Genomic DNA, 13,843 nt, shown 5'->3' with positions numbered 1-13,843 from the left:
ACCCCCACCCAAAAATAATGAACATGACAGTCACAGAACAAGAAACTACCAAAACTAGGCTGGTCTGACTTTTCCCCATTAATCGATTTAAAAATCTATTTCAACGAATCAAGAACTGTGCAAGGGTCGGTTGGCAAAATGAAATTCATTCACGGTTGTACGGTTCGCTAGTGACGCCTCACCCTGTTGATGTCAGCAACCAGCGCGCCGTCTTTGGGTGTGTAGACTCTCTGATTGTTGGCCCTCATGCGGCTCTGGATGGTAAAGAGCAGCACCTCCAGGTTGCCCTTTTCCTGAAACCTGTTGGGACGATGCCAGTTTTTAATGTCTGACAAATTACGTAATCGGACCTAGACGGAAACGTGGTCAGCATGTAGTACTTTTTCCCGTTTGGACTATGTTTATGGCATGCTATCAACTACAGACTTAGAAGAAAACCAAGAGTCACATTTTCAGGACCCTAAAAAGACGGGGCATGTGCTGGAAAAGTAAAAACAAGAAAATGCAGTAACCCCGATGGAGAACCATACTCACTTTGGCGGTTTCTCCACTGTCCTGTAGGTGTTGAAGGCCTGCAGCTGCTGCTGGACGCCCGACAGCGAGTTGGCCAGTTTACGGTTGTTGAGCACCAGGATGGTCTCCTCGATCCAGGCCAGCAGCTCCGACGCCAACGTCTCGTACTTATCCACCATCTTCTCCGTGGCGATGGCGTGGTCCAGGACTTTGCCCACCCGTTTACCCTCCACGGCGAGCTGCTTCATCTTGGAGAAGTAGTGGTAGAAAGCCACTACGTATGTAATGATGGACTTTTCGTCCGGGTTCTCCGTGAACACGTCCTCCGCGTCCAAGAGCTTGGTGACGCCCAGCTGTTTCTCGGCCACGTTGAAGGCGCTTTGGAGGTTGTGTGTCGGGTTGGACTTCTTCAGTTGGTTGAAGTCTACCAGATCTGGTCTGGATGGTAAATTCATCAAATGTTTTGAGTCATTTTTTTGGACCAAGACCCAAATAATTTACAACACGTTTATGTACAAAAATCCATCCATTTATCCGATCATCTTACCGATGTTTGTGTATGAGCGCGTTGAAGGCCATCCCGTCTTTCCAACTGGTGGTGAAGTTTGTGATGTTCACACTGGCATAACTGTAGAAAAAAAATAAACAAGTCGGATTGAAAAAAGGTCTAACTTGATCGGAGAAAATGAAAAACCGGTTTGCCGCCGATGTGAACGCTAAGCTAGGTTAAGCTAATGACTCACCCCGCCGTCTTCATCTGGCACCACAGAAGAAGAGCGTCCTTGGCCGAGCGAGTCTCTTTCTGGTCGGCCTGGCCCGTCTCTACAATGATGTCTTGGATCTGATTGGGATGACAATCAATCGGTAACGTGACTCAAAATCGGGCGGGTTACAGATGAAAATAAGAAATAAGAAAATACGCCAACGTGTGATCAGTGTCGAATTTCCTCAGTGTGGAGGCCCAGTAATTCAGGTCACATGACGACCAAATCCTTCAAGGTGGCTAAATTTAGCTCTTAGAAACTAAAATGTCCAAAAAGTGGACTTTTTTTGTCTCCAATCTTTTCAGGATTGAATCAAGGAGAGGGGCCATATTGTTTGAACTAAAAATAACAGTGCCGCTGTCAAATGTAAAAATAAATACTCCGCTTCAAAGAAGGCAAGAGGCATGCTCTGATGTTTGCCGCTCGCTAACGGAAGCTGCTAAGAGTGGAAAAAAATTAACATTAAAAACAAGAGGAGCCATGAATTAGAAGTCGAACTCCGGTTTTCATGATTTGACGACGTGCTCAAGTAGTACAAGTTGGTTAAAGCCACCAGCATCGTGTCAAAATGGCTAGTTCAAACCAAAATGGCCCCTTCAAAACAAAATGGCTTCTTCAAACCAAAATGCCACCGCCGTTAAATGTCGAGTGTGGGTTCTTGAATCGCTTCTCTAGTGACAAAATTAAAAAAAAAATATGGTGGTCCGACCTGGAAGCGAAGGATGATAGTCCAGATGAGTCCGAGGATGAGGCGGTGGTTGCCGTCGACAATGTCATGCGAGCCCATATTCTCCAGGTGCACGCGCTGCTCCTTGAGGAACTGCAATGCCTTGTCCACATTCTCCAGACAGTGGATGCGCATCCTGCCCTTGGTAGGCTTGGGCTTTTCAATTTTTATTATTTCGCGTTTTCATATGAATGGAAAAGTCAGACAAGGTAGGAAATGTCAAGAAAATATCAATAATCATACTTTTTTTGGGGGTTTTCTCCTCAAATCTTACCAATCGTTCTCCGGACAAGACCTCCAGAAGTTTAATGAGCATGCGTCCGTCGCGCAGGTCCAAGTAGAGGTCAGAGATGCGAAAGTTGACCCGAGATAGGATGGAGTTGACCCATTTAGTGAACGTCTTCTTCTGGACCGCCTCGCGCTCATCTGAAATGTTTGGGGGGAAAAATGGATTTGTCTGTTTACAAGATGGTGCAATTTTGTCGACATTTTTATTGGATAAGAAAAGCCATTAGTTCATGAAATTCAAGTTGGAATACCACATTCATGTTTTTTTAATTAAAAATATAATATTCAGAAAGATGCGAAAATGCACATTTTGGGCGAAAAAAAAAACATTTTTAACAAAACTTAAAATATTCAGAATGATGACAAAATGGATTTGTTGGTGATTTTTTTACAAACATTAAATATTCATGAGAACATGCAGAATTTGGGTGAAAAAATACATATACTTTTACAAAAATTAAATATTCATGAGGATAGGAATATAAATATTTGTGTTTTTTATGTTAACATTTTGACAAGTTATAAAGTAATTTTTTTAAGGATTTTTTTTTAATGAGAATAAAGTCGAAACATTCCATATTTCGTGAGAAAAGGCGGCCATTTTCCATAATGATGTGTGCATGCATGGCGGAAAGCAAGCTGCTTGAACCTCTCTGTGGACGAGGCCTTAAAGGACAACCGAAATCTCCGGACAAGTTGTGTCCATCATTTGTAAAATGGCTTCAAATGACTTCTACTCAACGTATTTTATAAAGATTCCACCGCATATAGCTATATTTTACTTTTTAAGACTGGCGCTGAATATTCCGGAAGTCTTGTTTCTGAGTCCTCACCCTACGTCACTGAAGGAACGCCCCTGACCGAAAAAAGGACACATTGTAGCAGTCCTTCCATCACGTCAATGCATTTTGCTGTACTTTGGTCTGAAAACGTCATGTAGGACAACAAAGAGGCAGAAGAGGGCGACTAAGCTCCATGTAAACAATTAATCAGCCTGTGGAAACTGGCTGATTAATAATCCTTACACAGCTTTGTCGCCATGTTCTGCCTTTTTTGGGTACGACATTTCGCACCCCTGATGCCTAAAAATGACACGGAATAAATTCTTTAATCGATTGCAAACATGTATGCTTTCTTCTTCAGAACTATTTGAATCATATTCATAACTGGATGAGTAACAAGAAAGCATCTTCTCCGAATCTGAAGCCATTTTTTGGATTCTCGAGCAAGGCAAGACGTCTTGGCGTGACACCACGAACATGGGGGCGGGACCTTCTGAAACTGGCTACTTCCGGTTTCAAATTGAAGTACTTTTTAGACACTAAGTCATTTTTATTGGTGTTTTGCATGTGACTAAAAATATCATACTGCGTGTTTTGGGTTATTTTAGATGCTATCAAACGTTTTTCTGATGTCAATTAGGAAACAAAAAAGTGACGTCGGTTGTCCTAGAAGTCAATCATGAGGATCCAATTTGCCACGTGATCAAGCGAGCGACGTCTGCTCGGCTCGGCTTGTTTTAAAAGGCCAAGTCAGCGAGTGTGTCTCGCGTTTCCGTGCGCTTAATGCAACGTTTGTTTGCCCACGCTGGCAAATTCGCCCGCCATTGAGCGGACGCTTTAGCAGCTACGTCGGTTTAGGGTCGGGCTGGCGTTCGGAGAACCCGACGGCTTTTTTAACCAGGCTATTCTGGCGAAACGATGACGTCCGTTTGGCAAGGTGGGGGCGGCGCGGCTGATTTGCGGGTGTGTAATCAACGTGACAAAGTTTCACGGTCTACTTTTGGTGCGTGCGGCGGGGCAGCAAGAAGGCATCATTTATTTAGCCGATGCTACTTATTGTGTCTTCGCCGTCGTCTCCTCAAATCAAGTCAATGCGTTTTGTTCTCCTGTCATTTTGCTTTTAGTATTACAGTAAAGAAGAACATTTTGTTCAAAAATCCAATTTACAGGATTATTTTGTACAATTTTTTGGCATGCAAATTAACCCAATTTTCCAAACCAGTGAGGCGGTTAAGTTTATAATCCAAATTTGGTTAAAAAATTGGGGGGATTTTTTTTTATTATAATATTTTTTTTTTAATAAAGAAGAAATGGTTTTCCAAAAACTTTCAAAGTAAAACTTTTTGGGAGGATAAAGTCAAAATAAGCCCCCCAAAAAATATAAATTATAATATTTTTTTTAAATAAAGAAGAAAATGTTTTAAATTGGGAACAATGTCCAAGGTGCTCATTAATTGTATTTGATCATTAGAACAAAAAAAGAAGAAAACAAACTTTCAAAGTAAAATATTTTTGGAGGATCAAGTCAAAATGAACCCGAAAAAAAATTCCCAAGGAAAATGTAGAAATGTACGAGGAAAACAAAAGTTATGATGATACTAAGATGACAACATCACTACAGAAAATGAATAAAAAATATATAAAAATAAATATAAATATAAAAACAAAAATATAAATTCAGAAAAATAAATACATCAATAATTACAAATAAATCTAGAAACAAAAATACAAATTAATACATAAATGAATGAATAAATGAACAAACAAAAAACCAAATAAATAAATAAATAAATAAATAAACCTTCGCACCGGCTCAACAATTGCATTGGCAGGCTTTTTGTGGATCTGTTGAAATTGTCGTTGTTAGCGCAGCACCGTAGCTCGGCGCTAACGGTCCCTTTGAATCAATTTAACATAGAGCGGCGCTCAATTATTTACGGAGCGGCTTTTACAAGTCAGCAACATTGCGTTACGTTACATTTAAAAGCATTCATCTCATTGCCTTTGTCTGGACTCAAACATCATCGTCATCATCATCACAGCTGACTCCGCCTCCCTCACTGTCTGTTATAGGGAAAGGATGGGGGCAGGGGGGCTGTATATCAGTCCAAGATTGACTAAAGAGCGGTGTGTTTGACAAGGCTTGACTTAAGTCCTCGATCATGCACTGCAGTTGAAGGCCGCACATGATTTATTGATGCAGATGGATTTTCCCTGTACTGGGTTGTGCTCGGCTGGATCGCGCGTACGTTGCCCCGCTACCTCATTTTCTCTTCGGCTCAGCGCGTCTTTGCCACATTGGTGATGGGTGGGGGTGGGGGGGGGGATCTTTTTTTCGCACAAATCAATAAAACCAAATCAAAACATGACTAATTCCCTGAATCGACTTTTTTTTCACATAAATTCCAATCTTTAAGTATTAAAAAGAGCTTGAGCGATCAAGTCTATTGAGAGGTCCCATTCGTTTCTTTATTAATTTATTCACTAATTTATTTATTCATTTATTTGTGTTTGTTATTTATGTATCCGTTTATTTATTTAATCTGTCTACTTCATCATGTTTTTTATGTCTGTATGATTTATTTATTAATTATTTTTTATTTCTTTGTGTCTTTGTTATTAATTTGTTTATTTACTTTGTGTGTTTATTTATTTATTTTATTGTTAATTTATTTGTCAGTCTTATTAATGTATTGGTTCATTTATTCACTTATTTAGTTATTTTATTTTTTATTTATTTAATCTGTTTTTGGGGTTATTTTTATTTATTTATATGCCTGTTTAATTTATGCATTCATTTATTTTTTGGTTTATTTATGTCTTTATTTGTTATTAATGTGTTTATTTATTTTGTCTGTTTATTTATTTAGTTTATTGTTAATGTATTTGTCAGTGTTATTCATTTATTGGTTCATTCGTTTTGTGTTTATTTATTTAGTTTATTGTTAATTTATTTGGCAGTTTTATTCATTTATTGGTTCATTAATTCACTTATTTATTTATTTATTTATCCATTTGGTTTTTGGGGTTGATTTATTTATTTGTCTGTTAATTTATGTCTTTATTTTTTTGTTTATTGATGTGTTTATTTGTTCTTAATTTATTTATTTATCCATTTGGTATTTATTTATTTGTCTGTTAATTTATGTCTTTATTTTTTTGTTTATTGATGTGTTTATTTGTTCGTGATTGATTGATTTATTTTGTGTATTGTTGATTTATTTGTGAGTTGTATTTATTTATCCATGTATGTATTTATTGTCTTGTGTAACTCCTATCTCTTCAGCCTCTGAAAGTGTTTCAAGTGGATGGTGGAAGATGACACAAGCGCAGTCGTTAGTTTGGCTTAAATATGAAACGCTACGCCTCGTCGGGGGAGCCGAGAGCAACCAATGACAGCAAAAGATTTTATTTATTGATTTTTTGAAGGCATTTACATTTTGATTGGATGGCAAAAGAAGCATTAGCATTAGCATCGTGGCGGTTTGGTCACTTAAGCTAAACGGCTTTGTTTTGGTCCCAATTCCAACTTGAAATCACTCCAAAAAAAAGGGCCAGAAAGAAAGAAAAGCTAAATCAGCTCAATGCCGCCCCCCCCCCCCCCCCCCCCCCCCCCAAAAAAAAAAAAAAAAAAAAAAAAAAACATCCAAACCTTTTTAAAAGTTGATGAATTATTGAAGCCAGTGAACAAGTGGGGCAAAGCCACGACGCCATTCGGATAAATAAATTACACTACTAGCTAGCTAATACCCGAGGAGGCAAAAGTACTCATACTTAGTAGAAGTAGAAGTACGTATACTTCTCTGGTCAAGGTAGAAGTACTAAGTACAAAGTAGAAGTGGGCACACAAAAGCAAAAAAAAAAGAAGTTTTTATACAAAAATTGACCCTACTATCTATAAGCTATCTGGCTAGCTATTTGCTCTCTATTAGTTGTGGAGCTGGCTTGCGAGCTATATAGTGAGCTATATTAGATATCTGGCTGGCTATCAAGCTAGCTGTTAGCTATCTATTAGCTGGCTAGTTAGCTTTCTATGTATGAGTGGGTTGAGTGAACGCTGGCACATGTGGCTGCCACTGCTCACCCATAGAAAAACTTATCCAGTGACCGTAAAGTGATCTTGAGAGTTTTGGATTGGATTTGCCTTTATTAGTCTCACAATGGAGAAATTTACATTTCACAGCAGCAAATTTTGAAAGGCACTTATAGATGACATTTAAATTATTATTATTATTATTATTATGATTATTAATATTATTATTACGATTACGATTATTATTACGATTGTTATGATTATTATTACAATTACGATTATGATGATGATGATGATTATTATTATTATAAACAACATAAATAAACAAATTAATAACAAATAAAGATAAAAACATATTATTATTATATGATGATGATGATGACGACGACAACGATGATTATTACTACTACTACCATTCATCCAAGTCTTTTACTTTGAAAATCAGCAAATGACTTTTTTCAGTACTTGGCAAAGTATACTCGCTACTCTCCTCATTGGCTAAAAAATGTAGAGGGTGAAGGGTGGAACCTCCTCGGTGGTCCCGTCCCCCCCCCCGATACCTTGCAGCTGCCTGAAGCGTCCGTCCAAAATGGAGTTGAAGTAGATGTTGGATGCGCTGGAGCTGAGCCAGCGCGCCCGCTTGATGCTCCGTCCGGACAAAGAGGACGACGAGGACGGGGACGGGGACACGGGACGCTGACAGGACACGGGGGTCAGGGTGAGCGGCACTTGGAGGAGGACGGCGCCGTTCCTCTCCGGGTGGTTCTTGGCCCGGCCCCTGGGGGCCTTCCTGAGGGCCCGGTGGGCGGGCGGGGTGCTCCGGCTGCGCGCGGGGGCGTCGCTGTCGTCCGGCGGGTAGCGGCGGGCGCTCGCATCTTTGCCGTCTTGGATCTTGGGGCCGCTTTTCAGGCTGATGCGCACGTCCCGGAGTCGGGGCTGGCCCAGGGGGGGCGCTCGCAGCAGGCACGGGCTGCTCATTTTTGGCGCCCAACGCCCACACGAGAAACTCTGAACCGGAGGAGCGCGACTCCGCGTCTCGTCTCGTCTCGTCTCGCCGCCGCCGCCTCCTGGATTTCTGTCCGCTTTTCCTCATGACGACTCTTCCCTCCGCCTCCCACTCTCCTTGCCTCCCTCCCTCCCTCCCTCCCTCCCTACCTCCCTCCGTCCTTCCCTCCTTTTCCTCATCTTGGACACTTGTATGATGATGCCGCCGCTCTCGGGCAACATATGACTTCCTGTTCTCGGTTGGATCTCTCGTTTGCATCTGCTGCTTTGGTTGTATTTATTTATGTATTTATTTTTTATATTTATGTATTTGTGTATTGGTGTATTTATTTATTTATTTGTGTATTTAGTTTTTCTATTTATATTGGTGTATTTATTTATTTATTTGTGTATTTATTTTTTATATTTATGTATTTGTGTATTGGTGTATTTATTTATTTGTTTGTTGATGTATTATGTATTTATTTATGTATTTGTGTATTTATGTATTTATGTATTTATTTTTCATATTTATGTATTTGTGTATTGGTGTATTTATGTATTTATTTATGTATTTGTGTATTTATGTATTTATGTATTTATTTGTGTATTTATTTTTTATATTTATGTATTTGTGTATTGGTGTATTTATTTATTTATTTGTGTATTTATTTTTTATATTTATGTATTTGTGTATTGGTGTATTTATTTATTTGTGTATTTATTTTTTATATTTATGTATTTGTGTATTGGTGTATTTATTTGTTTGTTGATGTATTATGTATTTATTTATGTATTTGTGTATTTATGTATTTATTTTTTATATTTATGTATTTGTGTATTGGTGTATTTATGTATTTATTTATGTATTTGTGTATTTATGTGTTTATGTATTTATTTGTGTATTTATTTTTTATATTTATGTATTTGTGTATTGGTGTATTTATGTATTTGTTTGTTGATGTATTTTGTCCCAAAGTGAGAAAAAAAACCTTCCCCCTTCTAACTGTCTCCACAAAGGCTGTTTTTTTTTTCAAACTCAACCTCCTTGACCTCAGTACAGGAGTCAAGTCAAAAAGTCTTCCGTTCTCCTTCATTTTCCCCCACCTTCGCACTTCCTTTGCACTTATACCGTCCTTCGCCATGGCCGAAAGGCGTCTATATTTCAAAACGCGGCTGAAGGCGTAAAATTCCAAGCGAGCTGTGAGCTGGCGAGCCCGCAGCTGCGCGCATCCGTCAAGATGGGAATCATTGGGGGAATGAATGCGGGCGAGGCCCTCGCCTCGACTCGAGGTTCCCGCTTCAAATGGGCAACAGAAGGAGCCCGAGAGTACAGATACGGAAGGACTGGCTCTGCTTTCAAAAGACCAAACAAGATGGCGCATACGCACCTGCCAGGGCTTTGATCCGCGAGCGTTCGAAGAGCCGCGCCGTGCTGTTGTCGTTGTCCAGATCGTCGTCGGGCAGCTCGAAGCGCGTGTTGACGCGGCTGTATTGCTCCGTGATCTCCACATTGTCAAAGTCGGTGGTGGACGTCATGGCGGGACGTAATCGGGGAGGGCAAAATGGCCGATGGGCGAATGGCCGCGACGTCACGCCGTCCGTCCTCGCAGCAGGTCCTCTTGGTCAAAAGTTAAATGAAAATAACAATACAAAAATGGAGGGAAATGTCGCTCCTATGTCCGGTAGTTATCTGGAAAAGAGGAAAATTGCACGTTGATGGCGATTTTTGAAGCGACATCGATCAATGGATTGATAGATTGATAGGGGTGGATGGATGGATGGATGGATAGATGGATAGCTAGCTAGAGAGCTAGCTCTGTAGAAAGATAGCTAGCTAATTAGATAGCTAGCTAGCTTTTTTTCGATTTAGGAGGTTAGAAATTATTTGGTACATTTGACGGCTGACTAAATGATCCCACAAATTTGCTGAAGTCGTACGTTTCACATCAGAGAATAAAATAAAAGTCAAAATGAATGAATGAATGAATGAATAAATGAATAAATGAATACCTACCTACCTACCTACCCACACACACACACACACACACACACACACACAGATACATACATAGATTGCTATCAAGATGGATGGATGGATGGATAGCTATCTAGAGGGCTATCAAGCTAGCTAGCTATCATGCTCTCAAGATAGCTATCAAACTAGCGAGGTATCAAGCTAGCTATGAAGCTCGCTTTCAAGCTAGCTGTCAAGCTAGCTAGATAACTATCAAGCTAGCTATCAAGCAAGATAGCTAGCCATGAAGCTAGCTATCAAGCAAGATAGCTAGCTATGAAGCTAGCTATCAAGCTATCTAGATAGCCATGAAGCTATCTATCAAGCTCGCTAGCTATTTAGCAAGAAAGAGAAAGAGAGAGAGATAGATATGGATAGCTATGTACATAGCTAGCTAGCTAGTTAGGGCTAGCAAAAAGACACCCTCTTGCATTTGGCCCCCTTCATACACCCCCCCCCACACCCACCCCCCTATGATGGGCTGTTCATTCTTAGAACGGAATGGCGGCGGTTTATCAGGTCCCCCTTATCACATGTGTGCGTGTGTGAGTGAGTCAAACAAAGCGACACCCCCCCCCTCCCACGTTAGCATGCAACATAAAATGTGAAGCAGAGGAACATTTTGGGGACACATCAAGTCATTGATTAAAATGTGAAAATTGGCTATCGAGCGGTTTCAACGGCGGAGCGTGCGTGGAAGCTAACAAACAAGCTAGCTATTGAAAATAGTTTTTTTTTTTTTTAATGGGGCGGGGGTGTCATATAGAAGCCCCCCCCCACAACACACAGATGATGTTTCAATGGCGCGTCCTTCAGGTTTCCCTGGGTTTGCCGCTCGCTATCACAAGTTCACAGAAGGACCTTATCAAGCGCGGAGGTGGCGGAGGTCAGGGGGGGCGGGGCTTATCGGCTCCATACACACCCGTCCGCGCGCACACACACACACACACACATGGGCAAAACTGGACTAACGGCCCTCAACTGTCCCCATGGACGCCCTCCCCTCCATGACACTCTCGACATCGTTTTACTGTAATGTTATGTACGGTTTGAACTGACTTGGCTTTTATGCGGGTAAGGTTTTTGGAAAAAATACATAAAAACAATAAAATGGGAGTCATTATTTACATATGTGTAAATGTGTATGTGTATGTGAGGGGCAATGTGAGGGGCAAAGGTCAAGGACATGGATAGCTTTAAATGTATCAAGAAGAATTTTAAAGTTATTCTGTTTCCAACATTCCCACATGCGAGGATGCAATTGTTCTCCCCGCAACTGTTCAGCAGAGGATGAAATAAGAGACGAAGGGGGACGGACGGACGGACGGACGGACGGACGGGCAGACATGTGCGACCTGCAGTTGGCATTCTGTAACTCCCAACTTCAGCAACTGGACTGAGGAAGAGGACAAAAAAGGGGGGAGGGCGAGATAGTTGACCATCCAGACACAACTAAACATGACATCTTCGCAGATTTCAACGTAACTTCCGAGGCCTTGTTTTTTGGGAATAAGTCCACAAACTATTCTCGGGGTTGGAGGGGGGAGGGGTGTTTATGTTATAAAGTCCTGGCGGGTCCACACACACACACACACACACACACACACACACACACACACACACACACGTGTCCTTTTAAGGGGAATAAAGAAGGAACTCGCGTTTCTTGGCTCTGTTTTGTTGTCATGTGTTTTGGGTAGATTCTAAAAACTATAACGCGTGAACAATAATAATAATAATCATACATTTTATTTCAAGCGACTTTCTAAGCTCTCGAGGACACTTTACAGTCACAGACAAGCATAGATACAATAATAACTACAATACAATACAAAGCAGTGGCTGATTTTGGGGTTCATGTGAGTTCATTATAGGCTAATACATGACTTGTATTAGGTACGCTACAGTGAGCTATATTCCACCGCAATTGTTTCTGTCCAGTGAACCGAGCGCACACTGTACTTGCAGTCGTATATCATTGCATTTTTGTAAAGTACATAATGGTTTTTGGTGGGATTTTCCAAGCTATGCAGTTTATGATGACGTATTACACGTTTCCCTCCATGCTGGTTCTTGAAATTTCCCAATACAACAATGAAAAAAGGGGAGAAAAATGAATGGAAGTTTACGCTCTTTTTGCTAACACGACAGTTTATAAAGGTGAGTAAGTTGTATTTTTATAATTCATAAAAGTGGTAGAATATATATTTTTCTCCATAACTGCCAAGTTTCAAGCAAAAAGAAGCATTAGCATCTATATTTATAGAGCTCACAATTTTCTTTCCTAGTATTTCGTGGCAGCCATTTTGGATTTGGGACGAAAATCTGCCTGCATTCGATCGTTGATATTTGCTCATTTATATTTTGAATCTTTTCTTGTGTTTTCTGTTCCTGTTTAGAATTTCAAAAGCTTTCCAATAGAATCTTATTCATTACGATATGCCAAAAAGAAAGTTATGATAGTTTAAACTGTAATAAAGAACTCGGTCACAGATTTTCATTGTTTTAACCGTGTAAAAATTACAGGCAGAAAATCCCCTTATATATCAAAAATTAAAAAAAATCGTTATTTCCTTATTATTTGTCATAGAACAATAATCTATACAGCATTTGAAAGCTATTTAAATGCACTTTAATATGGTATTAGAAATTGCGTGATGAATTATTATTGAAACATTTTGTCACATCCCTACTTTTATGTCAATAAAGTAGATTTAGATTTCAAAAGAACCCTTTAATACTTTAATGTGTCCCACACACGCACACAAATACATATTTCGCTCCATTTTCCAGAGTTTACCTTCAATTCTAAAACGGTTGTTTGTACACAAATTTTCGGACTAAAAAGTTAACACCGAGTTTCTTAATATTTCACCCCCCCCCCAAAAAAAAATAAAAATAAAAAAAATATATATATATATGTAAACGTTTTCTTTTTAATTTAAAAACTAGCAGTTCTAAATTCAATTGAAGCTTCTTACCAGTTGTTTGTACTCACATTTGACAACCTATTCGTCGACCAGACCGAACCAGTTTGGACCTCGACTACAAAAAAAAAACCACTTTGTGAAACGTTGACGCCAAGATACTTTGGTGTACGAAGTCACGTTGGGCTTTGACGAACTCGTCAACGTGCGTCAAAAGTCACTAAAACCGGCATGACGCCATTTCAACGTCAACAAAAATCACTCAAAATGTCGTTTTTTTCCCATTAATCCAAGTCGAATACATTTTGAGTTGTTGTGGAAAGTGTGTGACGTCACAACAGGTGCTTTTTTTTTTTTTTTTAGGGAACCCCAATATCAACAACGCGACGGAAGCCCCGAGGAAACATTTGACATTTGTTTAATTCGACACTCACTTTTTTGTCATTGATTCCTTCCAAGTGGCGTTTCTTGTCCTTGCCGGCGGTCACCTTACGGTCCCATGGACGCATCCTGGGGGGTGTTACACAAAAAATAAAAAAAAGAAGAGAGGGTGGGTAGTGGGCCACTGCGCTCCACGCTCATTCCCGAGTGGCAGCCGGCCCACCGACCCGCCCTGTGGGGTTAAAAATAACGACGGAGGGGGGTGGTGGTGGGTGTTACAAGTTGAGGGAAGATACACTCCCGACACGGGACCCCTACAACTACCAAAGTTGCAAGTCTTGAGCGACTGTGCGAGGGTTTCCGACCCAACTTCACAAAATAAAATAAACCCATCCATCCATTTTCTAAACCGCATATTCCTCAATGG

General features: G+C 40.2%; 1 protein-coding gene across 3 annotated transcripts in view; it reads right to left on the bottom strand.

The window, feature by feature from the left end:
• The window catches only part of sptb (spectrin, beta, erythrocytic), a 35,561-nt gene extending 21,924 nt beyond the window's left edge, over positions 1 to 13,637 (bottom strand). Inside the window, exons 1-8 of one of the 3 annotated variants that reach the window (XM_089003573.1) lie at positions 13,470 to 13,637; positions 9,483 to 9,784; positions 2,279 to 2,430; positions 1,987 to 2,160; positions 1,257 to 1,354; positions 1,061 to 1,141; positions 535 to 951; positions 183 to 300 (exon numbers count right to left, since the gene is read on the bottom strand). In XM_089003573.1, coding sequence (XP_088859699.1) covers positions 183 to 300; positions 535 to 951; positions 1,061 to 1,141; positions 1,257 to 1,354; positions 1,987 to 2,160; positions 2,279 to 2,430; positions 9,483 to 9,630 — 1,188 coding nt within the window. In that variant the 5' untranslated portion in view covers positions 9,631 to 9,784; positions 13,470 to 13,637. Of the gene's footprint in view, positions 1 to 182; positions 301 to 534; positions 952 to 1,060; positions 1,142 to 1,256; positions 1,355 to 1,986; positions 2,161 to 2,278; positions 2,431 to 7,667; positions 8,174 to 9,482; positions 9,785 to 13,106; positions 13,263 to 13,469 lie in introns of those variants that run through there. The other 2 variants (XM_089003574.1, XM_089003572.1) reach the window with 2 other exon arrangements.
• Between the last annotated feature and the right edge of the window lie 206 nt (positions 13,638 to 13,843).

Source organism: Hippocampus bargibanti, linkage group LG09, assembly GCF_051943395.1.
Source record: "Hippocampus bargibanti isolate YZ-2025 linkage group LG09, ASM5194339v1, whole genome shotgun sequence".
Taxonomy (NCBI): domain Eukaryota; kingdom Metazoa; phylum Chordata; class Actinopteri; order Syngnathiformes; family Syngnathidae; genus Hippocampus; species Hippocampus bargibanti.
This window is presented reverse-complemented; position numbering and strand designations above follow the sequence as displayed.